The 25,901-nt window shown below is 34.7% G+C and overlaps 1 protein-coding gene and 2 pseudogenes across 1 annotated transcript; 1 reads left to right on the plus strand and 2 right to left on the minus strand.

Moving 5' to 3' along the window:
- Window positions 1-1,767: 1,767 nt before the first annotated feature.
- LOC142616945 (acyl-CoA--sterol O-acyltransferase 1-like) lies at window positions 1,768-2,992 on the minus strand (annotated as a pseudogene).
- Window positions 2,993-5,846: 2,854 nt separating this feature from the next.
- On the plus strand, window positions 5,847-12,886 carry LOC142617456 (serine carboxypeptidase-like 40). The gene is made up of 7 exons (XM_075790330.1): window positions 5,847-6,237; window positions 7,950-8,057; window positions 8,311-8,585; window positions 10,524-10,784; window positions 11,267-11,478; window positions 12,143-12,248; window positions 12,415-12,886. Exons 1-7 carry the CDS (start codon window positions 5,847-5,849, stop codon window positions 12,568-12,570), a joined length of 1,509 nt encoding a protein of 502 aa, XP_075646445.1. The 3' UTR covers window positions 12,571-12,886.
- Window positions 12,887-21,961: 9,075 nt separating this feature from the next.
- LOC142616946 (acyl-CoA--sterol O-acyltransferase 1-like) lies at window positions 21,962-23,189 on the minus strand (annotated as a pseudogene).
- Between the last annotated feature and the right edge of the window lie 2,712 nt (window positions 23,190-25,901).

Consider the following 25,901-nt stretch of genomic DNA (forward strand, 5'->3'; position numbering starts at 1 on the left):
TATGAGACCTGGATTGATGAGATCCAGCCTCACGGTGATTCCCCACACTTACTGACCTTTCCTCTCGTACTCCATGGTCCCTTCTCCCTCGTCGGCCCTGTGCTTGCAGTTCTAAATCCCTAATCGCCCTACGCAGGCGCTCGAGCTCCCGGTCCCTCCGTTCAAGCTCCTGGTCTCTTCTGTCAAGGCGGTTGCGACTTGAGGCGTCAGACATAGTCCGGAGGGTTTGGTATGACCCTTCCCCAGGCCCAGACTCTTCTACCTCCCCGTGCCTTCTGTCCTCCTGCCTTTTTTGCCTCCTTTCCCGCCATGTAGATCCCCGCAACGTCCCTCCAGTGCCGCTCTCTGCATGGCTTCTCTGTTCGCTTCCAAACATCCTTACAAGCGTGCCAAGATAGCACCACAGCTGCGTAGGAGTTCCCCATAGACAACGCCAATTATGCGTCCCAGGATACAGCTATTGGGCCTTGAAGGAATTTGGGCTCACAATCTATTTGTATAGTGGGCTTTTGAATTTCCTACCACGGGTGATGTTATGCTCGGCAGTCTCGTGTACTGGTCCTCCTTCCCTTATTTCTCACTATCTCTCCCATTTGTTCCTCGGGGAGAGTCGATATCGCTCTCTCTCTAGTCTTTTCTCTTTGAAATTGCCAACAACCTTTGACTGATTCTTCTTCGTCTATTTATAGCCAAATTTAGTGAAATGGTCATGATTATTCTCCTGATGGGTGAAGGAATGGGTCCAATAATATTACCCTTAAGTGGGGGTTTAGTTGGGAGTGGGAGAAAATGAGTGACATTGGAACTGGCTCTACCGCTGGGTTTGATGCTCGGCAGGGGCGTTCCCTAGGCAATGGAAAGGAGGTCCAATACTGTTTCATCTAAGTGGAAGTCGGGTGGCAGAAAGGAGAAAATGATAGTGGCGTCGGGACCAACCCCGTAGGTAAGTCTGTGCTCGACAGGGCAGGGCACGTCATAGGCTACTTTGAGCACTCCTAGATCGGACCTCTTGGACGGCACGCGCATTACTACGTGTGGTCAGCATGGGGCCTCTATAAGAGTTAGTCCTTACGGACCTTAGGGCAATTGGGCTTGACATGGGGGTAGGGCCCGTACAAAAACTTTCTTAAAAATAATCTATTAACACCCATTATCAGCACCCAATTTTTATTTACTTCGAGTTGCTCATATTTCCCATTCAGATAACCTAAGAAGTTGTCTTACAGATATCATTTGAATTTTTTTTTTTGTTAAATTACATTTCCCATTGAAAGCAACGCAACTCGCCTTAAAATTTCTACTAGTGCTGAGAATTAATTAACGGCATACAGCACTAATTAACCACTTAGTCTATGTTACGCAAATATTTAAAAAAAAAGAAAAAGAAAAGAAACTTGGCAAGTTGGTATATAATTATCATGTGTGAAAGCAACTTACCACATAACAAAACTCAGTCAAAAGTCAAAACTATATATCATAGAATAAAAAAAAAATTATTACAATAAATTCAAAGCTACATTTCATTGAGAATTGCAAATACAATATCTGGCAAGTGGCAACCACATTAAATTTCCTCCTGCAATGCAATTTACTAACTCCAAGGAGTTTTAACCCTATCCCTTATATCCCTATGTTTGAGAATTTTACTTTATATTCTGCTCACTCTTCATGATTTCTCAACAACTGTAGATTTATAAGGTGGACGAGATAATTATTGCATCCATAATTTTGTTGTTGTTTCTATTTCACTTCAAACATAGGTAAAACTTAGTTACAATTCCTTAAATGAATAACATCATTTAGATACTCGTAAAATAAAGAGTACTCTCCAAAACCCCTATCAACCTTAGACCGGAGGTACTGAGGAAAGAACAATCATAATGAGGTATTGATCACAAATCCTAATGTCAATGGTCCCAAAATTAGACAAGGCAATCTCCACCCACCTCCAACAATAAAAAATGACTTCTTCAAGACAATCTTAACCACCAAACAAAAACCATGTAGGAGAAAGATCTCCAACGTGGGCCTCAAGCGCCCCATGTAGTAGAAAATGAGCTCATGCATGAGCCCTGATACTACAAATGTGGTGAAGACAGCAAGCAGTGAGGCTCACTTGTGGCAAACGACACGTGTCATTGAGTGGCGGGTGGGATTGTATACGGTGACATGTAGGATACTGGTGACCATGAGATTCCATCTCCTACCCCAAAAGTCTTGTAGTGAAGTGGAGAGGTATGGCTCATTGAACTGTGGCTCTAGCTCTAGTCCTACTAGGGCATGAGCCAAGGCTGCCACAATGGCTAGAATGATCTCAAGGGAAAAGTATATGTGAAAGCAATAGAGGATCAATATGAGCTTTGGATGGATTTGATCACCATAGTCATAGACACGAAACATAATAACCATAAGGATACACTTAATGGCATAATTGAGAACGGATATATGGCCTTCTTTGGTCTGTTTGGAAGTTGGGTTTTCTTTGTTTTGGCCATTTAGATGTAAAATTGGTGGAAATGGGTTTGATTTATTTTTGGTATTTTTGGGTTTCTCTATTTGTTTTGGAGGTGGGATTATTATATTATGGCCATTTAGATGTGACTTTAGTGGAGAAGGGTTTATCTTATTTTGGGTGTTTTTGGGGTTTCTCTAATGGTTTTGGGCTTGTGTTTTGTTGGATCTTGATGGGAAGGCCAGCAAGAGCAACAAAGTGTCCAAGAGAGATTGATGGGTCAGAACACAAAGGGCCTTTACCAAAAGCAAACAGTAAGAGCTTGAAATTGGCAAGCCAAGCAATGAAAAAAGCAGCTGTGCCTCCAAGATGAATGGTATGGAGGCTAAGAGGAAGGAAGAGGAAGATACAGACTATTGGGAGAACACAAAGGAGTCTTGAAGGACCTTTGGAGACTATCTTACTAATTGCATAGCAATAAGAAAGACATACCAAGACTGAGAACCATACCTTTATGAAGTTGTTTATTTCACCCTCCATTGTTCTCTTGGATCTTTTTATTTCTGCTTCTTGTTGATCTTTGCAACGTTTGTGGAAGAGTTGAATATGAGATTCAAGACCCAAGATTTACATGAGAAAGGTTCAATGTACAGAAATGAAGGCCACGAAAGGAAAATGATCTTCTCTCTTGTCAATAGTAATTTTTAAGTTGGCCAATTAAGTTGACCTAGAAAAACGATACCAAATTAAGTTCTTGGGTGGATCTTGTACTTATTATGGTGGATCTTATAACCATAAGGGGACCCTCTAATTATGGTGGCCAGCCATCATATTTGTATTTCATGGGTTTTGAACACTTGAACTTCAGAGTCTTCATTTGAGAGTGTTGCACTGAAACTGTTGACTATCAATGATTGAAGTATCAGACTATCAGTGAGTGACAACATATGGTCTTTTGAATTATAGGTAATAATTTCAGGAGTTAAAAAACTTGTTGTCTTGAGGACATGAATATTGGACAATTATTCATATATAGTTTCTATTTAAATTGTTCTATTAGGCAATTATATATTACACAATACATATACCACTTACGTTGACTACTACTCTATATAGAAGACATATATTTGGATTTGGGAATCTCAAAGTAGGGCTCACATTGCATGTGCATTCTTGCCTTGCATTTCTCTTCATGTCTATAGAAGTGGGGTCTATTCAAAGTAATGTATTTCCAATAGCACAAAAAGAACAAAAAAAAAAAAACTATAAATGGCTAGAGAGAATATCAATTATATAAAATAGGCTGTTGTTTGTATATGAAATCAGTTTGCGTCTCACATTAAACTACACAATTATTGAATAACAATGAATGGAAATAAATGAAAAATCCATTTAGACAAGAGCAAATCATACTTTTCTGTCATTGGCTTTTGCAGTTGCATGCATCTATAATTTAGTAAAGTAATTTATTATTTTTAAACTAAATTTTTTTAATTACACCCTAAGTTCAATCTCATTTTCATTTCACCTCCTTAAATTTAAAATTTTAGATTTCCATCCCTTACATTATCGTGTTTTGATTCTTTTGAATTTCACCCTTATTCTCTATGTCAATTGATAAGGTGGTCATTAAATACCACATAAACTCAAAACCACGAAAATTTACCAAATTATGTTGTTTTTAAGCCCTATTTAATCCAAAATAAAAAATTTTATTTATTTATTTATTAATCCATAAAATTTAGTTTTTAATTTTTTGTCCTTTTTAATTATTTCATTCATGGCTACTATTTTGGAGAGATTATGCAGTTTTTAAAGAGCATGAATGCAAGTAGGGAAAAATATTCAAAACTTTACACAATTAGGGAACAAAATCAAAATAACTCAAAATTTAAAGGACGTAACTTTTAATCTAGTTTTGCTTTTAGTATCAAGAAAGCAATGAAGGATTATCACAAGAAATAATGACAACAAATTACAACATTGCAGCCGGATAGCGAAATTTACAATTTCATTAAACTTAGGAAAAACCGAAAAGGAAACTTAATTTATCTTATTTCATTGTCTTATTGCTCACCAAACGATTCCACCATAGATACTTTTTGTTTTTGGTCATCATTGCATTCAATGATAATATAATATGGACTTGTTAACTAAATGTCTAAGTTCTGAGTAAGACAAGTTAAGACACATTTAATATTTTAATGTACTATTTATTTTTAATAAATTGAAGGGAAAAATACACAAAAATATTTGTGCTTTCTCCCTAAAACACAAAATCTATCCATTTTTTAAGTGTAACTTAATCCCCATGTGAATTGCTCATGTGATAATACATGCGTTTATATGTAGAGTTGTATTTTCACATAAAAAAAAATGCCACCGGAATTTTGTTTTAATTTAAAAATCATAGGAAGTTTATGTATTATCTAATTAACAAACAATATTATGTGGGATTAAGTGTTACACTTAAAATTTTGAAAGATTTTGGATTTAAAAGTAAAAATACTACGGGATTTTGTCCGTTTTCCTTTTTTATGATTTATAAAAATGAATTTGTCCAAAATATCAACAAAATACACCCATGATTTTTGGATTTTAAAGTAAAACTACAAAGGGATTTTATCTATTTCCTTTTTTTTTTTTTTTTTTTTCTAAAATTGAATCTGTCCAAAAATATCATCAAAGTACACCCAAACACCTTAAATTTGAGCCTGCAACTTCTCTATAATATTGAGAAATTGACAGATGGAAACATAAATTGCAGTTTAAATGTAGCACCAAATTCCAATTCTCCCGGTTTGGTCAAAGAAATAATCCCGAATTTTACTAATTAACAGCCTTTAGATATAGAGGAAAGTTCGAACAAACACTATTTTTATGAATAATGCTAGAGGTACAAATTAGTTTACAAATTGTTGATACGGTGAGTGATTATTGGTAAATGAAAAAATGATATTAATGGTGAGACTAAATGAAAACTAATAAGAGATTGGTTACGTCAATATTTTGTAAAAAATATTATAAAATAGTTTGTGTCTGTAGCATTACTCTATTTTTATATGATATAAAGATATAAATCACTCTCTCAACATTAACCACACATGGCAACAAACAATTCACTAGCAATTTGGTCCACATATATTATCATTGTGACATAAAAAAAGAAGAAGATCCCTCTGCATTTTTAACCTTTCATGCTAGTTGAAATGTACCCGTCTAAATTAAACAATCTATCTTTCTTCGACTCTACTATATATATAACTAGCTTGGCTGAGAAGTTCCCGTAAAAAAAAAACTAGCTTGGGATCCAATTCTCAAACCTACTACCTTTTCTCCTTCCATTGTTTTCGTTCTCCCTTTGTTAGTTTCTGGGGAAAGAAAGAAACACATAATGGGAAGTAAAACCTTTTGTTGGGTTCTATTCTTTTTCAGTGTTTCATGCCTTTTGGCTCAAACTCATGGAAGCGTTGGTAAGGAAGGAAAGGCTCTAGGTTTTCTTTTCAAGCCAAAGTTGAAGGAAAGTTTGGGTGTGGACACTGGTCCTTTCGAGGTAAGTACTGTTGTCGATGAAGCCGATAAGGTCGATAATCATGTTCATCCTCATGAAGTGGGTTTGAAGGAGAAAGATAGGATTGTGAGATTGCCTGGACAACCCCAAGTGAAATTCTCTCAATATGGTGGCTATGTTACAGTGAATAAATTAGCTGGTCGTGCACTATATTATTATTTTACTGAAGCCGAGAATTCTAAGGATTTGCCTCTTCTTCTTTGGCTCAATGGAGGTAAACTTTCATCTATTCTATCAATCTCTCCAAACTGATCATAATTGTCACTAGCTAGCACAAATAATGTAGGTTGTTTGTATAATGCAGAGAGTCTTCTTGTCCTTTTGGGATTTTTTCTTTGATTATTTGGCTTTGGTTTTGGACTTTTTCTCATTTCTTTTCTTTTTTGTTTCCTTTAGAGGGAGACAGCCAGAGATGGTTTGGATAGGAATGCATGAAAATATCCCATAAAAAAGTCATAAGAACCTGAACTAGAATTCTTGAAATATTCATCATTAGTTATGTGATGGTTACACCCCTCTTTCTTTGGGACTCTTTCTCTCTCTCTCTGAAGTGAGGCCATACCTTTGCATGATAATACCTATAATAGGTTGGGAGGTATCATTATTATAAGAACATTTTCAACAATATTATATGTTACCGTACAAGACTGTGAATGATTACTCTTCAATGAAAAAAATGTGAATGATTAGTGGCTTCTTTGCCTATTTATAATTATAGTATTAATATTATGAAGATGAGAAGTTGTAATTTAGGTGTATAACTATAATATTAATAATAATTTTTTTTTCCAAAATTTTGATTTAAAAAAAAATTCCACCTAAAAAATTGCCTATATATATTATTGTTATTATAAATACCTATAATTGTCACACTCTTATTGAAAGACATTTCAACCCCTCTTGCTCTATTATTATTTAAAAAAGAGTATTATTATTTTTAAATACATAAATAAATTATATATATATATATATATATATATATATATATATATATATATATATATATATATATATATTGCTCAGGTGGCATCTGTGCCACTGCCTTTTGTGGAAGCTCTGCAAATCAAATCCCAAAACTCACTCTTCTGGAAGATTTCTCGGCGAGAGTACTGTTGTATATCCATCTTGCAAATTGTAATTTAAAATAAAGAAAATATTAAAAACTACAAATGGATGTATGATTTAATAAATTAATTTATCATTCTTTTACACTAGAATAGTCAAGCTTAGCATGCATTTTAAGTTATAGTATCATCACCTCTTTAAATTCAGATATGATTTATTTTTTTAACAAGGTTATTGCGGCTATTGCCCATTTGCTAGCTCTTCCTCATTTTAAAAAAGTATGGCTACCCAATAAACTTTTACTTTCGACTATTGTTAAATATTGCTCCTAAAGCAAGCTATTATCATATAAAAAGAGGATTTGTCATTGGGATTACTAAGGGCCTGTTTGGTAGGCAAGTTCAAACTCACATTTTAAACAATATTACTCATATTTTCACACACTTTTTCACTCACGGGTATTTCAAAAAACTATAAACAACATTACTCAAACTCTTCTACCAAACGGGCCCTAATTTATTAGTGTTTTAAATATATTCAATGAATTTAAATAGACATGTAAAAACCAAATACTGGAGTATAAGTTTATTGTACAACAGTAATCCCAAGTTTTTGTAATCCTAAAACTTTGAGATTTATAAATGTATTAATATATTTGACAATAAGATATAATTATATCAAATTAATAACATGTTATCTGCATGTTATCTGCATCTACTTTCTAAAAAAAGAAAATTTATCTACATCTATACTCTATTGTATGTGAAACCTTGTTATTATTATGTTTTGGTTCAAAATAAAAAGAAGAAGTTAATTCCATGTTTTAATATGGTGATTAAACCTTGCTTAATTTCTCTGCAGGCCCAGGTTGTTCATCTCTTGCTTATGGAGCAATGCAAGAGCTCGGACCATTTCGTGTACGCAGTGATGGCAAAACACTTTTTACAAATAAATTTGCATGGAATAAAGGTATAGTTATCTTATAACAAAATTACTTTCTTTTTTTAATAGAGTGTCAACCTATGATGTCTGCTTTTGTGATTTTTGTTCTTTTATCATCAAACCAATACACCATTCAGTTTTTGGTGTAGACAAAGATTGAATGTCAAATATTTTATTCAACTATATTACTATTATTATGCCCTAGCAAGAAGTTAGAATTTTAATTTTCATTCTTTGGTCAAATCTGAAAGCTCAATTTTTTTTGAAATTTTATTTTCAGCTGCAAATGTTTTATTTCTTGAGTCTCCTGCTGGGGTAGGATTTTCATACTCCAATAAAACATCGGATTATAATACGAGTGGAGATAGTAGAACTGCTATAGACAGTTATTGGTTTGTGATTAACTGGCTAGAAAGATTTCCAGAATACAAGAATAGAGAATTTTATATTTCTGGAGAAAGTTATGCTGGACATTATGTTCCTCAACTTGCTCATACCATTCTTCAACATAATAAAAAGGCTAACAAGACCCTTATCAACCTCAAAGGAATCATTGTAAGTCTCTCTCTCTCTCCCCCAAAAATATATGCTTGTGTTTTACAACGAGGATGATTGAATCTTAGAAGTTAAACAATGTTTCTTTGCCTTTTGTTTTTTTCTCCTATAATTTTCATGATGGTGAAGAAAAATGGTGATAACAGTGGGTCCAACTCAATGAACTTCCACTTTGAATGAACTAAGAAATCCATGATCACCAAAGAAAGAAAGGTCAACAGTGAAAAACATGCAAAGCACAATTTCATTTTTTGTGCTACAATGGGAAAAGAAAAACATGACTTAAAACAATCATCAATATAAAAATAACATACTTTTTTCTAAGTGATCATATATGGCTCACAAAAGTTTGATTTGATTTACATGGTGTAATGATATTCAGGACTACAATAATTTAATCAACCATTAGATAAAAAAAAAAAAAAAGTGTCACAATTCAAAGGTATACATACAAATTTATTATAATTGAATAGGATTTTATTATCTATATTTAGAAGTAGTACTAATACCTCACAAGTACAAAAACATTTAAAAGTGTATGGACTGGTCCAATGGCCCAGAATAATTGATTGTTTCCCAACTTTCGTGTTAGCTCTATAATTTGTCATGATTTCGGCCATCATTATTGGGTCACAAATTAGGGTAATTTATTATTTGAATTGGACGACTCTATTAGGGGTGGCAATTCGTGTTCGCGTGTCGGATTCGTGTCGTGTCAAGTCATGAGTATTCGACTACATAGGTCAACACTAACCCGACCTGTTTATTAAACGGGTCAAGATTTCTCAACCCTAACACGACCCATTTATTAAACGGGTCAGTCGTGTCGACCTGTTTATCAGATTTTATCAAAATGAAAAATAAAAATTAATGAAAAAACAAACAAATAAATATTTTTAATATAAAATTCAGAACTAACGAGTAACTGCATCATAAATAATCATTCAAAATTAAAGCATATCTCAATATCACAAATAATCAATCACAATATGTCAAAGAAAATAAATCACAACAACTAATAAGTTTATATACCTAGAGTTTGAAGGGTATATTGGTAAAATATCATTTAATTAAATGGGTCAGACGGGTCAAACAGGTTCTATGTGTTCAACACTAACCCAACCCATTTATTAAACGGGTTAGTCGTGTCAACCCGAATATGACACGAACCCATTAAGCCTCAACCCATAACCTGCTAATTTCGTATCGTGTCGTGTCGGGTTCGCGGGTCGTGTCAAATTTTGCCACCCCTAGACTCTATGGACTATCTGGGCCACACTCGATCGGCCCATTACCCACTTTGGGTACTGTTAAATTTGTTAGCTGTTTATCACGATTAAATGCTTGTTTGGTTATTGTTATTATTTTATTTAAATCATTTGTTTAAGTATATATTTTTAAGAACTTATTTGTCTAAGTACAATTTTATCAATAAAAGTAAGCTGTAGACTCACAAAAAAAGAAAAGAAAAAAAAAGTAAGCTGTAGGAAACAATATTTTAAACAGTAGGATTAGAACTATTAATTCATGATGATGATCATGTTTTCCTGGGAAGGGTTGTGGTGCAAATTAGGTTCAAAATATTAACTAAAGTAAGAAGGGAAGGAAAAAAAAAAAAGTAATCCCCTTTGTGCTATTGTTATAAAAGTAGGCACAAAATTTCTACAATTATAAATTTTGTTACAAAAATGTTTAAGTATTCCTTTATCGTTTTTTTTAATAAAAAAAATCTTAATAAGTTAGTAAAGTTATAAATAAATACTATGAAATGGAGAGGTTGATTTAGTCATGCATATAGATTAAAGATTAAAAAAAATGTAAAAACAAAAATAGCATCTCAGTCTTGCTCTCATTCCCTTTATATTTTATAGTTCACAATAGACTGTGTTATTTCAATGTTTATGCATCTCATTGATTTCTTGTTCATTATATATGCAGATTGGAAATGCAGTGATTAATGATGAAACTGACGAAAAGGGAATGTATGATTACCTTGCCACCCACGTTATCATTTCCGACGAAGCTAACAACAAAATACAAAAGTATTGTGATTTCTCACCCAATGCAACCAAATCGTCTAGTCAGTGCAATGAAGGCTATAATTTGGCCTCAACATCTAGTGACCCTATTGATATCTATAACATTTATGGTCCCTTGTGCCACAATACCAATCTCACAGTTCATCCCAAGAAAGCCTCTGTAAGTTTTTTTTTTTTTTTTGATAATGAAATTTTCTGTTGATTGTTGAGGACTGTAATGTATCGTGTTTAAGAGGGCCAAACTTATTATAAGCCCATATACTCTGCTACAGAATAAGCGAGATAACTCTAATCCTAGCAGTAGATTGTAGTACAAGTATATGAGTCTATAATAAATTTGGATCTCTTAGACCATAATATCTTGAACACGTTCTTGTAAGTTTTGTAATTTTTATTTCCTTTAGAAAGCGCATGATTTCTAAGATCCATTAGAACTTCAATTTTTAACAAACACTATGCTTTTAGCTTAATTAGTAGTTTAGGAAAATAATTTTCTTCAACCACTGTTCATGTTGCATGAATCTTAGAAGTTGGAAGTCAAATTTTTAAAAAGAGGGGCTCATTTATATAATGAAATTATATGAATGTTAATTTGCTTTTAATAATTTAAAATAAATTGTTTTATAAATTTTTTGCGTGCAGATATTGGATTTTGATCCATGCAGTGATTACTACGTGTATGCTTATCTGAATCGGCCTGAGGTTCAAGAAGCCATGCATGCCAATGTTACTAAACTCACACATGACTGGGAACCATGCAGTGATATCATTGAAAAATGGATGGATAGCCCATCAACCATCATTCCCCTTTTGAGAGAATTCATGGCCAATGGCATTCGAGTGTGGGTTTTCAGGTAAGAGTATCATCTTTGGCATGGTTAATGACTTAAGGGAATGAAAAAAAAAATTTAATACCAACGCTCTAAAGACATTGGTTTAGGAAATTTTTTTTAAAATATTTTATGGGTAAAGAAAAAAGTTACTAATTTTTGATAGGTTTTCATATTTTCTATAAAAGTGATATCAATTTTTTTTTTAAAAAATGATTCATTAACAAATGCACTAAGGGTACCCGTTGATTGAATCCTTAAATTATTATCATTGTTAATTTGTTTATGGATAATTACATGGTTCATGGTTGCTTGGATAACAAAGTTCTCTACCTAGTTGATAACCCCACTACTTAGGATTTAAAGGAAATAAAAAGGTTATGTACCACATAATACTAGAAGCAATCAAATCCTACTGAATCCATTTAATTACTAGATAAGCATCACCATGATTGGTGTAATAAAATAATAAAGGACTTTTGATTTGAAATATTATCCTTAATTCTAACTGGCATTCTTCAGTGCTTACCCCACCCTAATAGAAAAAGAGGTTATTTATGATTTAACCTACTTCACCTAAAGGTCAAAAGAAGAATTGTGGATCATAACTTCACATCACGATCCTATCAATATATGATAGTTAAAATTTTTTCAAATTTGAAATGAGTCTTTGTTTGGTGAAATGCAGCGGTGATACTGATGGAAGGGTTCCTGTTACTTCGACAAAGTACTCTTTAAATAAAATGAGGCTTCCGATAGAGACTGCATGGTATCCGTGGTTCATCGACAGAGAGGTAACTTTATTTTTCCTAGAGTACTTTCTAATTAAGTTGTGACTCAAGGCTTATTGTTTTGCCTATTATTTTTATCTCGGATAATTTCACACGTCTTTTTTACTTTTAAAAGAATTACCATATATGTACATTTTTTTTTAAAAAAATTTCGTTGTTGGTGTTATAGGTTGGTGGGTATACACAAAAGTATAAGGGAGACCTAACATTTGCAACTGTAAGAGGGGCAGGGCATCAAGTGCCAAGCTACCAGCCATTGAGAGCACTTTCTTTGATTAGTCACTTCCTTAGTGGCAAACCTCTTCCTTATTCTAGGTCATACTAGTTTCTTTTAGTCTCTTAGTTGGCCATATCATTGACCTGTTCTAGGGCTCAGCTTTGCAATTCTATTGCCAACTAACTTTTTATCTGATTGTTTTCAATCACAATGAGTGAAATAGCAAGTTGCCATTCTGGTTCAGAGCAAAGCACAATCCTCTTTTAATTTTGATTTTTCTTTTACTCAACAAATCCAATCATGTTGAGTTCAATTAATAATACTTTCCATACAACAATGAAATTGGGATTGTAAGTGTGGATTCAAAAGGCAGTGGATGCACCTATATATGATTTATTTATCAATATGTTGCTTACATTAAAAAGCATGGGACAATCAACATGTCTATTTCCCTTTACTAAAACAAATTTCATTGTAATAACTACTTGTTAATCTTAATTTACCATTATATATATGGTACTTTTCAAGTTCAGCACAGAAGGAGAAATCAAATGATGATTAAGTTGACCAATTATATACTATGGAGTTACAAGTTATCAATCAATGAAAAGAATAAATTGAATGTACTTTACGTGCCACTCCTCCTAGAAATATAAAAATGCTCATAATTCCTCCTTGAAATATATAAATTTTCACAATTTTAAGTTACTGTGGTACAAAATTCCCATTTTAGATGGGTATTACTTATCCATCAACAAGTTCAGAATACTCATCCCATTTTATTATGTTTTTGGTCACTTAGTTAAAGATACTATGTCTTATATAAGCTTCCTTAGGAGTTTTAGTTTCTCTCATATCTATAGGCAAGGTAATTATGTTGCTGATGCCTTGGCGAAGAGAGCTAAGTTTTATTCTTCTTTCTCTATTTCGATGGAGTCTGTTCCTCTAGATATCAGTACTCTTGTTTCAACTGATAAACCACTTTTCTGAGTTATAAAATCTTTGGAGGGATTCTCAAAATAATGTAATGTGTGCATATTTAGAAGTCTATCAAACCTCTTCCCCTTCACCATCTTAAGGATGATGAAAATTTCAAATTGATTTTCTTTTTGTGTGCTGAATAACATGAATTTATATACTAGATATGAATGGAAAAGTTGGAAGCAGGCCCATAGTCATTACAAAATGCAGCTTATTTAACTAAGTTGTCGGCCAAAAAATCTTTTGGATCTTCGTGTATAAGTAAAAGTCCAAAAATTTATGGGCTGAATAACATGAATTTATATACAAGACAGGAATAGAACAGATGGAAGCAAGCCCATAGTCTTCACAAAATGCAGCCCATTTATCTTAGTTTTGGGCCAAAAAATCAGTTGGATCTTCAGAATATTTGCAACGGACCATTGGGTATTAGCCTCGCGGAGTCCATAATTGCTGAGATTAGGCAATTACTACTACTTTTATCTTTTTGTATTTTAGATATACATTACTTTTTTTTTTCCTTCTTTTCTTTGTCTCAAGTCTCAACTATTCATCAGGAAAGAGGCTAATATAGCTAAAGGAAAATTATACTTTTACACTGATTTTTCACCCAAATTATAGTGTCCTCCCAAATTTTGAAAATACACGAATAACTTTCTAATTTGAGATTTTTTGTTATAACATATCTTTTGCCATTTATTTTAGAGGTCAACTTTGACAAAGAATTTATGCATGTGACCTTCGGTGCTACTATTAGCTAGTGACTAGCTCATAAAAAAAATGACTAAATTGTCCGATTTAATTATCTCTCATAATCAAAAAATAATCTCTCTAGTCTCTCCCTCTTGTTGGAGATTAAAGTTTAAGGTTTAACCCAAGAAGGGTAAAATTTGGCTGGATTAATCTTTCACCTCCACAGTTTAATTATTTGCTACAAACTATAGCCTAGTTTAATTAATAAAATTTTACATACACTTGGCAAATCTTCTACATTGGCAAACTTTTTTTTCTAGTCAAAGAATCTTTGGACTTTTTATATGGGCTTACCTTGACACAATCATGTGATTCGTGTACCAGCCATTTAGTCCAATATTATGAGCCCCAAATTTGTACCTCGCCTATAAAAGCCTATAAAGCTTTTTTATTTTATTTTATTATTTTTATGTTTTGAAATTTGAATATTGAAATAAAAGCCTTGCAAATAAATAATAGGATTGGATTGGACCGTGTTTAGTCTCTTTATTAGGCTAACTAGCTGACATTACGTTATTGCTTAGCAAAAAAGTGGCATTACTTTAATTATTAGGTTTTCTTTCTAAAGAACTTGTATTAACCATAAAATTTGACACTTCATATTAAATATAACTATGATAGACTTAGGGAAAAAAAAAGTTGTGAGGAAGACAACACCTCTTTCTTATAATATTTATTCAATGCGAGATTTCACTCAAACGTGAATTTCGAACAAAAATTGTATAAGAAATTGCGTTTATATAGGCAAACATATGAGTGTAGTACAAGCAAAGTACAATAAACTTAAGATCAATTGTGCTTTATATTATAAAATGATGAGTTAACAAAGAGCTCAGCATATCAAACTAATAATGGACTAATGCCATATGAATATAAGAGGTTTGGATTATTAATTGGGGGTGGATTCTTTTTGTGGATAATAGTTTTATGGAGGTTAGGGTTCAATTTGAAAAGTTGTAGGTGGTTGTGCACGGTTAAGACTTAAGTGTTTGATATAATGGGTCAATGACAATGAAGCTAGTGATAACCTATGTTTTGTAAGACCATCCACATGCTCCATAGTTTCTGGTCAATTAATTGATTTTTCAAAATAATTGATTTATTAATAAGTAGATAATGAAAAAGGGGATGCGGTGTTCAAATTATTGATATATAACATCACAAAAGAGTTCACATGACTTACTTTTTAAAATCATATTTTCACCAAATAAAGAATGAAATCGAACTTTAAATATTAAATAAATATATTATATTTCACTTTCAAATTCCTAAATTAATAAATCCTCAAATAGATCATCTCCATTTGGAAAACAAGATTATCCTTTTCCCACCAATGAACAAGAAAAAGACAACTAGGATGGTTTTTTTTCCCCACCGGCACAAATATTCTATTTTCTTCCTTTGCAGTTTGCACTAAGAAAATTGCTTTTGGGCCAAATTGGCCGGTGAAAGAGTTAGAGAATCAGACCATAGATCGGCCATTTTTTTCTAGTCTCATTAATGGGCCCATGGTGACTACGCCCAACTCATGTAGGCCTCAGTTCATGATTGGTGGGCCAGGTTTAATTCTCCATTGCTAATTATCAGTGATATATAGGAAACAACGAAGGGTAATATTTCAAAAAAATCTATAGAAAATGGAAAATTCAAAAGAAGATATTCAGTTTAGAATTACTTATAATAAACTGATAAGAAAATAATAAGGAAAAAATAAAAATAGGATAAAATATATACAGAAAAATCCTCTCTTTTTTTGGTTCATGGGTGATAAAAAATGAATAATAAAGATGAACATGTTTGAGGATAGAAGCTCTAGACACTAGACCTATTATGTATAATTTTCTTAAATATTTTTTCTTTCTTTTTTGGTCGAAAAGGGAAGGTTTATTTAATTAAGTAAATTATTTATACATACAGAGCATTTGTTGGGTATTCTCATGGGGATCCCAGATACATTAAGTCTCATATATAACATTGCACTCAAAATAGGGACAACTATCGTATTCTTCTGTATTTTTCTCTTGTTTGTGGCCCCTTTTTAACTGGACCATCCGCACAACTATTGGCTTCACAGTAAACGTGCTTGAGGTGGACGTTCTAGTTGTGAGCCATTAAGTTCTTGCAATCAACGTTCTCAAAAAAAAAAAAAAAAAGTTCTTGCAATCAAAAACTAAAATAGCAATGTCTGCTGTAAGTACACCATTATATGTTAGTCTAGTAAGTCCCTATTTGTGAATCAAAATTTTCAAATTAACATATTTATAACCCAATTGCGATGCTAGATTAAGTCCATAAGAACAACAAAGTTCAGCTAGGTTTTTTTTATTTATATATATTCAAGATAGAATTTCCACTCTAATCTAATCTAAGTATATATGTGTGTGAATCTTCCTCCTACAGACTTGAACTCTGGCTCTTGCTCCCATACCCCACAAGTACTTATACTTGTGGAGTGACTAACGCACTAAGGGTGTGTGGTGGTAGCTAGGTTATTTTTTGTGATTCCTAGATTAATAGAAAATTCTTATATTTAGTGCCCATTACTATTTCTAATGACTCCACCTCCCCCTCCTTTTATTGGGATTTCCTATCTACACTAATAATGCTATGCACAATTTTTTCACAATACTTTTCATATTACTGCAATGATTGGCTGTGAGTAGTGAAAAAAAAAATAGTGACAGGTTCAAATAAAAGATTGTGTCTATTTGTAAGTCAACCACGTCAATAATGAATTTTGAAAAATATTAATTAAAAAAGTTGTGTTTGTGGTATTTATCTAATAGAGACAAACTTTCTTAGGGTATGTTTGACAACTATTTTTTCCCTTATTTTATGTTTTTAAAAATAATTTTCTATTTTTGAGATTAAAAACATGTTTGGCAATCTAAAATAGACAGAAAACAAAATCTGTTTTCAAAACTTAATTTGTGAAGGAAACTGAAAATATGTAAAATGCTTGTTTTCAGTTTTTAGTTTTCAAAAGTCAATGAAAACACGTATTTAATTTAATGAATTTGTCTCATTTAATGATTTAGCATTAGAGTTCAAATCCTAGTAACAACATATTTTAATATTTTCTATTTTTTTTCTTTAAAAACTGTTACCAAACATAACCTATAGTATATGTATTAGAATTTGAGGAACTTTAAGGTGAGATGTTGAAGAGTTTTCTCACTTTACTAATTTTTATGGGAAAATTAAGTTGACGAATGCCTTAAAACATTAATTTAGGAACTATTTTTAGAAATTTTTATAAAAAAAGTTATTAATTCTTTTGACAGCTTTTTTATCTTCCATAAAAGTAATATTAAAACTTTTTTAAAAATAATCTATTAACACCCATTATCAGCACCCAATTTTTATTTACTTCGCGTTGCTCATATTTCCCATTCAAATAACCTAAGAAGTTGTCTTACAGATATCATTTGAATTTTTTTTTGTTAAATTACATTTCCCAATGAAAGCAACGCAACTCGCCTTAAAATTTCTACTAGTGCTGAGAATTAATTAATGGCATACAGCACTAATTAACCACTTAGTCTATGTTACGCAAATATTTAAAAAAAAAAAAAAAAAAAAAAACTTGGCAAGTTGGTATATAATTATCATGTGTGACAGCAACTTACCACACATAACAAAACTCAGTCAAAAGTCAAAACTATATATCGTAGAATAAAAAAAAACTATTATTACAATAAATTCAAAGTTATATTTCATTGAGAATTGCAAATACAATATCTGGCAAGTGGCAACCACATTAAATTTCCTCCTACAATGAAATTTACTAACTCCAAGGAGTTTTAACCCTATCCCTTATATCCCTATGTTTGTATATTCTGCTCACTCTTCATGATTTCTCAAAAACTGTAGATTTATAAGGTGGATGAGATAATTATTGCATCCATAATTTTGTCATTGTTTCTATTTCACTTCAAATATAGGTAAAACTTAGTTACAATTCCTTAAATGAATGAGTAACATTATTTAGATACTCGTAAAATAAAGAGTGATGTGGGATGAAAACGCTCAGACCGTCCCTGGACGGTCATCACCTCGGCAGCCGTCCAGGAGTTATCCTCAGGACGAGGGTAACGGACAAGGCCGTCCAGAGGATGATAGCTAAGCTACATCATTCGTCCAGGGGATGCGCGCGGCCTGCCCCGAGAGGACTCGTCCACATAAAGCTTCGTGGACGAGTATGCTACACTTGGAGTTATCAGGCACACTCGACGAAGGAATTACAGGACGAGGAGATCATACTTAGAAGAATCTCCGAATATAATGTGACAATCCCTTATCCCACGCATAACCGTCATGTATCCGTTGTGAAGTAGAAGTGTAACTCCTAAACGGTTATGGCAGTTACGTTTAATCCTCCTTGAATCCAGGAGAGGTCCCAATTTCGATAACCGTTCATGAAGGCACTATATAAAGACTGATTCAGATAAGGCAAAGGTATGTGAATTTTACTCCAAAAAAGTTGGAACTCCAAAAATATAGAGAGAAAAACTAACTTTGCCATCGGAGGGTTTTTGGCCGGCACCCCCAGTCACCTTTGATTCGCTTTTCTTTTTTCTTTAGGCCGCAGAGAGAGCAAGTGGTCCTTTCAAGTCTGAAGCATCCAGCCTACTGATCTTCTTTGCATCATCAGTTGGCACCGTCTGTGGGAACACTTTAGTGTTCTCTTCGTTCGGTTGTTGTTCTGTTTTCAACAATTAGTCCTTCCCAGACAAAGGGCTGAATGGTTCGAACAAGATCAAGGGCTACAAGCCCAGGCCACCAGGAGAGTAGGGATGCTTCTAGCAACCCCCTTCGCGATCGCAGATCAGCGCCTGTCGTGCAACCACCCTCCATTCAGCATATACAATCCATGGCCGCCGCTATGGCGGAACTAACACGTCAAAACCAGGAGTTGAATAGGGAGATCAACCTCAGGAGGCAGCGCCAAGATGGGCATGCGGATAGACGGGCACCGAGTCAGGAAGGTGGAGGAGAAAATGTAGAGTCCGAAGATCAAACAAGGGGTACCGCTTCAAGAAGGGTGCCGCACTTGGAAAAAGAAATGGACCAGATGAGAAAAGCCATGGATGAAATGAGGGAAAACATGAGGCGAGCAAACCCAGTGGATGAAATGGTTCACCGAACGGACTCACCCTTCACGACTTCCATCAGCAGTCACCCCCTACCTCCAAAGTTCAAAATGCCTTCTCTGGACTCGTATGATGGAAATCGCGACCCTTGCGATCATATTGCAACTTTCAAGACGACCATGCACCTACAAGGAGTCCCGGACGAGATTATGTGCAGAGCTTTTCCCACCACACTTAAGGGACCGGCACGAGTATGGTTCGGTAAGATACCCCCAAACTCAGTGGGATCCTTTGAAGAGTTGAGTAAGTTGTTTGTCAACAATTTCATTGGAGGACAGCGTCATAAGCGTTCCTCCTCCAGCTTACTGACCATAGAGCAAGGGGAAAATGAGAGTTTGCGATCCTTCATCACCCGTTTTAATAGGGAGGCCATGACAAAGGACGAGATGGATGACAAGCTATTACTGGCCGCTTTCCACAATGGGGTCAATTCTGACTTGTTCATTCATAAGCTCTATGAGCAAGAGCTGCAAACCATGGCCGATCTCGTCCATTCGGCCCAGAATTTTATGAACGCTGAGGACGCTATCATAGCCAAGAAGAGAAAAAGGGCAGAACGTTCGGAAGCGGGTCACCACCGTTATTCAGATCAAGGACCTCGTCCAAAGAAAGCCCGGGTAGACGAGAGGAAAGATAAGGATGGTAAGAAGGCCAGTTCCTCCGCGAGGAATCAGCAATACACGCCCCTGACTATGCCACTAGAGCAGGTTCTTATGCAGATCAAGGATGATCCGTCCTTGAAATGGCCGGACAAAATGAAGGGAGACCCCAACAAGCGTAATAGGAGCAAGTACTGCCGTTTTCACAGGGACCATGGGCATGATACGGATGAGTGCTTTGACTTGAAGCAGCAGATAGAAAATCTCATTAGACAGGGAAAATTGAGGAACTTCCTTGGACGAGACCAGAGAGATGAGAAAATGAAGGCCAAGGTGGAAGAATCATCACGCCCCCCACTAGGAGAGATAAGGGTAATTGTAGGAGGAAACTTGACGGTGCAATCGTCCAAGTCAAGGAAGACATACCTGAAGGTGGTGCAGAACATCCAACTGTCTGGACGACCTCCTATGACGAGGGAAGTAGACCAACAGGCTGTTACGTTCACGGACGAGGAGGCAGGACGACTTCACCACCCACACGATGACGCGATAGTCATCACCCTACTCATCTCTGGCTACACGACCAGGAGGGTACTGATAGACAATGGCAGCTCTGCAGACATTCTCTACTACCCCGCATTTCAACAAATGAGGCTAGGACGAGATCAGCTTCGACCAGTGAACTCGCCGTTGGTGGGATTCGAAGGAATGAAGGTGCAACCTGTGGGCACCATCACGTTGCCAGTGGTCACCATCACGTTGCCAGTGGTCGTCGGAACGTATCCGCAGTAGATAGCCAAGGAGGTAAATTTCCATGTTGTTGATTGTGCATCGTCATATAATGCAATTATTGGAAGACCAACTTTGAATAGCTGGAAAGCGGTAACCTCTACCTACCACCTGTCCATCAAATTCCCAACCGAGCACGGAGTAGGCCAGGTACAAGGAGACCAGCTGGCTGCCAGAGAATGCTACTTAGCTATGCTGGCCATGGACGAGCATATGCAGGCGATGAGTATAGATAGAAGAAGGGTCGTGGCTGAGCCCACTGAAGCATTAGAGGACGTCTCTTTGGATGATAACCAGTCCGAGAAGTCTACTAGAGTTGGGGCGAGCATGGAGGAGGGGGCAAAGCACGCTTTGATTCGGTTTCTGAAGAAAAACCTCGATGTCTTTTCATGGAGTCATGAGGACATGCCCGGCATTGATCCGAGCGTCATTACCCATAGCCTGAACGTGTGTCCCCATTCGAAACTAGTGCGTCAGAAGAGAAGAGTTTTTGCTCCCGAGCGAGACAATGCCATTAAGGAAGAGGTGCAGAAGTTGGTCACCGCGAAGTTCATCCGAGAAGTGCATTACCCAGACTGGTTGGCAAACGTAGTCATGGTCAAGAAAGCCAATGGTAAATGGTGGATGTGCGTGGACTTCACTGATCTAAACAAAGCTTGCCCCAAGGATAGCTACCCATTGCCGCGCATTGACCAGTTAGTGGACTCGACGGCAGGTCACAGGCTACTTAGCTTCATGGACGCTTTCTCAGGGTATAACCAGATTCAGATGAATGAAGCGGATCAAGAGAAGACCTCATTCATCACGAGCCAAGGTTTGTATTGCTACAAGGTAATGCCCTTCGGTTTGAAGAACGCGGGGGCAACCTATCAAAGGCTGGTTAACCATATGTTCCGTCCTCAAATCGGGCAAAATGTGGAGGTTTATGTGGACAACATACTAGTGAAGAGCCAGGACGAGGATAAACATCTGGATGACCTTCAAGAGACTTTTGATACGTTGCGACGGTACCACATGAAATTAAATCCGAGCAAGTGTGCTTTCGGGGTTTCATCGGGTAAATTCTTGGGGTTTATGGTGAATTTTACTCCAAAAAAGTTGGAACTCCAAAAATATAGAGAGAAAAACTAACTTTGCCATCGGAGGGTTTTTGGCCGGCACCCCCGGTCACCTTTTATTCGCTTTTCTTTTTTCTTCAGGCCGCAGAGAGAGCAAGTGGTCCTTTCAAGTCCGAAGCATCCAGCCTACTGATCTTCTTGGCATCATCAAAGAGTACTCTCCAAAACCCCTATCAACCTTAGACCGGAGGTACTGAGGAAAGAACAACCATAATGAGGTATTGATCACAAATCCTAATGTCAATGGTCCTGAAATTAGACAAGGCAATCTCCACCCACCGCCGGTGGTAAAAAAATGACTTCTTCAAGACAATCTTAACCACCAAACAAAAACCATGTAGGAGAAAGAAGCACATGATCTCCCACGTGGGCCTCAAGCGCCCCATGTAGTAGAAAATGAGCTCATGCATGAGCCCTGATACTACAAATGTGGTGAAGATAGCAAGCAGTGAGGCTCACTTGTGGCAAACGACACGTGTCATTGAACGGTGGGTGGGATTGTATACGGTGACACGTAGGATATTAGTGACCATGAGATTCCATCTCTTACCCCAAAAGTCTTGGAGTGAAGTGGAGAGGTATGGCTCATTGAACTGTGGCTCTAGCTCTAGTCCTACCAGGGCTTGAGCCAAGGCTGCCACAATGGCTAGAATGATCTCAAGGGAAAAGTATATGTGAAAGCAACAGAGGATCAATATGAGCTTTGGATGGATTTGATCACCATAGTCATAGACACGAAACATAATAACCATAAGGATACACTTAATGGCATAATTAAGAAGGGATATATGGCTTTCTTTGGTCTATTTGGAAGTTGGGTTTTCTTTGTTTTGGCCATTTAGATGTAAAATTGGTGGAAATGTGTTTGATTTATTTTTGGTATTTTTGGGTTTCTCTATTTGTTTTGGAGGTGGGATTATTATATTATGGCCATTTAGATGTGACTTTAGTGGAGAATGGTTTATCTTATTTTGGGTGTTTTGGGGTTTCTCTAATGGTTTTGGGCTTGTGTTTTGTTGGATCTTGATGGGAAGGCCAGCAAGAGCAACAAAGTGTCCAAGAGAGATTGATGGGTTAGAACACAAAGGGCCTTTACCAAAAGCAAACAGTAAGAGCTTGAAATTGGCAAGCCAAGCAATGAAAAAAGCAGCTGTGCCTCCAAGATGAATGGTATGGAGGCTAAGAGGAAGGAAGAGGAAGATACAGACTATTGGGAGAGCACAAAGGAGTCTTGAAGGACCTTTGGAGACTATCTTACTAATTGCATAGCCATAAGAAAGACATACCAAGACTGAGAACCATGGCTTTATGAAGTTGTTTATTTCACCCTCCATTGTTCTCTTGGATCTTTTTATTTCTGCTTCTTGTTGATCTTTGCAACGTTTGTGGAAGAGTTATATATGAGATTCAAGACCCAAGATTTACATGAGAAAGGTTCAATGTACAGAAATGAAGGCCACGAAAGGAAAATGATCTTCTCTCTTGTTAATAGTAATTTTTAAGTTGGCCAATTAAGTTGACCTAGATAAACGATACCAAATTAAGTTCTTTAATCTTTGGCTTCAGCCTAAACAAATTATCTTTAATTATAATAAATTATCTTTAATAGGTTGTGAAAAAAGTTAGTAATTCTTTTCTTGGGTGGATCTTGTACTTATTATGGTGGATCTTATAACCATAAGGGGACCCTCTAATTATGGTGGCCAGCCATCATATTTGTATTTCATGGGTTTTGAACACTTGAACTTCAGAGTCTTCATTTGAGAGTGTTGCACTGAACTGTTGACTATCAATGATTGAAGTATCAGACTATCAGTGAGTGACAACATATGGTCTTTTGAATTATAGGTAATAATTTTAGGAGTTAAAAAACTTGTTGTCTTGAGGACATGAATATTAGACAATTATTCATATATAGTTTCTATTTAAATTGTTCTATTAGGCAATTATATATTACACAATACTAATACCACTTACGTTGACTACTACTCTATATAGAAGATATATATTTGGATTTTGGAATCTCAAAGTAGGGCTCACATTGCATGTGCATTCTTGCCTTGCATTTCTCTTCATGTCTATAGAAGTGGGGTCTATTCAAAGTAATGTATTTCCAATAGCACAAAAAGAAAAAAAAAAAAAAACTATAAATGGCTAGAGAGAATATCAATTATATAAAATAGGCTGTTGTTTGTATATGAAATCAGTTTGCGTCTCACATTAAACTACACAATTATTGAATAACAATGAATGGAAATAAATGAAAAATCCATTTAGACAAGAGCAAATCAAACTTTTCTGTCATTGGCTTTTGCAGTTGCATGCATCTATAATTTAGTAAAGTAATTTATTATTTTTAAACTAAAATTTTTTAATTACACCCTAAGTTCAATCTCATTTTCATTTCACCTCCTTAAATTTAAAATTTTAGATTGTCATCCCTTACATTATAGTGTTTTGATTCTTTTGAATTTCAACCTTATTCTCTATGTCAATTGATAAGGTGGTCATTAAATACCACATAAACTCAAAACCACGAAAATTTACAGAATTATGTTGTTTTTAGGCCCTATTTAATCCACAATAAAAATTTTTATTTATTTATTTATTTATTAATCCATATAATTTAGTTTTTAATTTTTTGTCCTTTTTAATTATTTCATTCATGGCTACTATTTTGGAGAGATTATGCGGTTTTTAAAGAGCATGAATGCAAGTAGGGAAAAATATTCAAAACTTTACACAATTAGGGAACAAAATCAAAATAACTCAAAATTTAAAGGATGTAACTTTTAATCTAGTTTTGCTTTTAGTATCAAGAAAGCAGTGAAGGATTATCACAAGAAATAATGACAACAAATTACAACATTGCAGCCGGATAGCGAAATTTACAATTTCATTAAACTTAGGAAAAACCGAAAAGGAAACTTAATTTATCTTATTTCATTGTCTTATTGCTCACCAAACGATTCCACCATAGATACTTTTTTTTTTTGGTCATCATTGCATTCAATGATAATATAATATGGACTTGTTAACTAATTGTCTAAGTTCTGAGTAAGACAAGTTAAGACACATTTAATATTTTAATGTACTATTTATTTTTAAAAAATTGAAGGGAAAAATACACAAATATTTGTGGTTTCTCCCTAAAACACAAAATCTATCCATTTTTTAAGTGTAACTTAATCCCCATGTGAATTGCTCATGTGATAATACATGCGTTTATATGTAGAGTTGTATTTTCACATAAAAAAAAATGCCACCGGAATTTTGTTTTAATTTAAAAATTGTAGGAAGTTTATGTATTATCTAATTAACAAACAATATTATGTGGGATTAAGTGTTACACTTAAAATTTTGAAAGATTTTGGATTTAAAAGTAAAAATACTACGGGATTTTGTCTGGTTTCCATTTTTTTTTTAATTTATAAAAATGAATCTGTCCAAAATATCAACAAAATACACCCATGATTTTTGGATTTTAAAGTAAAACTACAAAGGGATTTTATCTATTTCCTTTTTCTTTCTTTTTTTCCTAAAATTGAATCTGTCCAAAAATATCATCAAAGTACACCCAAACACCTTAAATTTGAGCCTGCAACTTCTCTATAATATTGAGAAATTGACAGATGGAAACATAAATTGCAGTTTAAATGTAGCACCAAATTCCAATTCTCACTGTTTGGTCAAAGAAATAATCCCGAATTTTACTAATTAACAGCCTTTAGATATAGAGGAAAGTTCGAACAAACACTATTTTTATGAATAATGCTAGAGGTACAAATTAGTTTACAAATTATTAATACGGTGAGTGATTATTGGTAAATAAAAAAATAATATTAATGGTGAGACTAAATGAAAACCAATAAAAAATTGGTCTCGTCAACATTTTGCAAAAATGTTATAAAATAATTGGTGACTGTAGCATTATTTTATTTTTATATGATATATAGTTATAAATCACTCACTCAACATTAAACGCACATGGCAACAAACAATTCACTACCAATTTGGTCCACATATATTATCATTGTGACAAAAAA

The sequence above is a fragment of the Castanea sativa genome, chromosome 11 (assembly GCF_040712315.1).
Source record: "Castanea sativa cultivar Marrone di Chiusa Pesio chromosome 11, ASM4071231v1".
Lineage (NCBI taxonomy): Eukaryota > Viridiplantae > Streptophyta > Magnoliopsida > Fagales > Fagaceae > Castanea > Castanea sativa.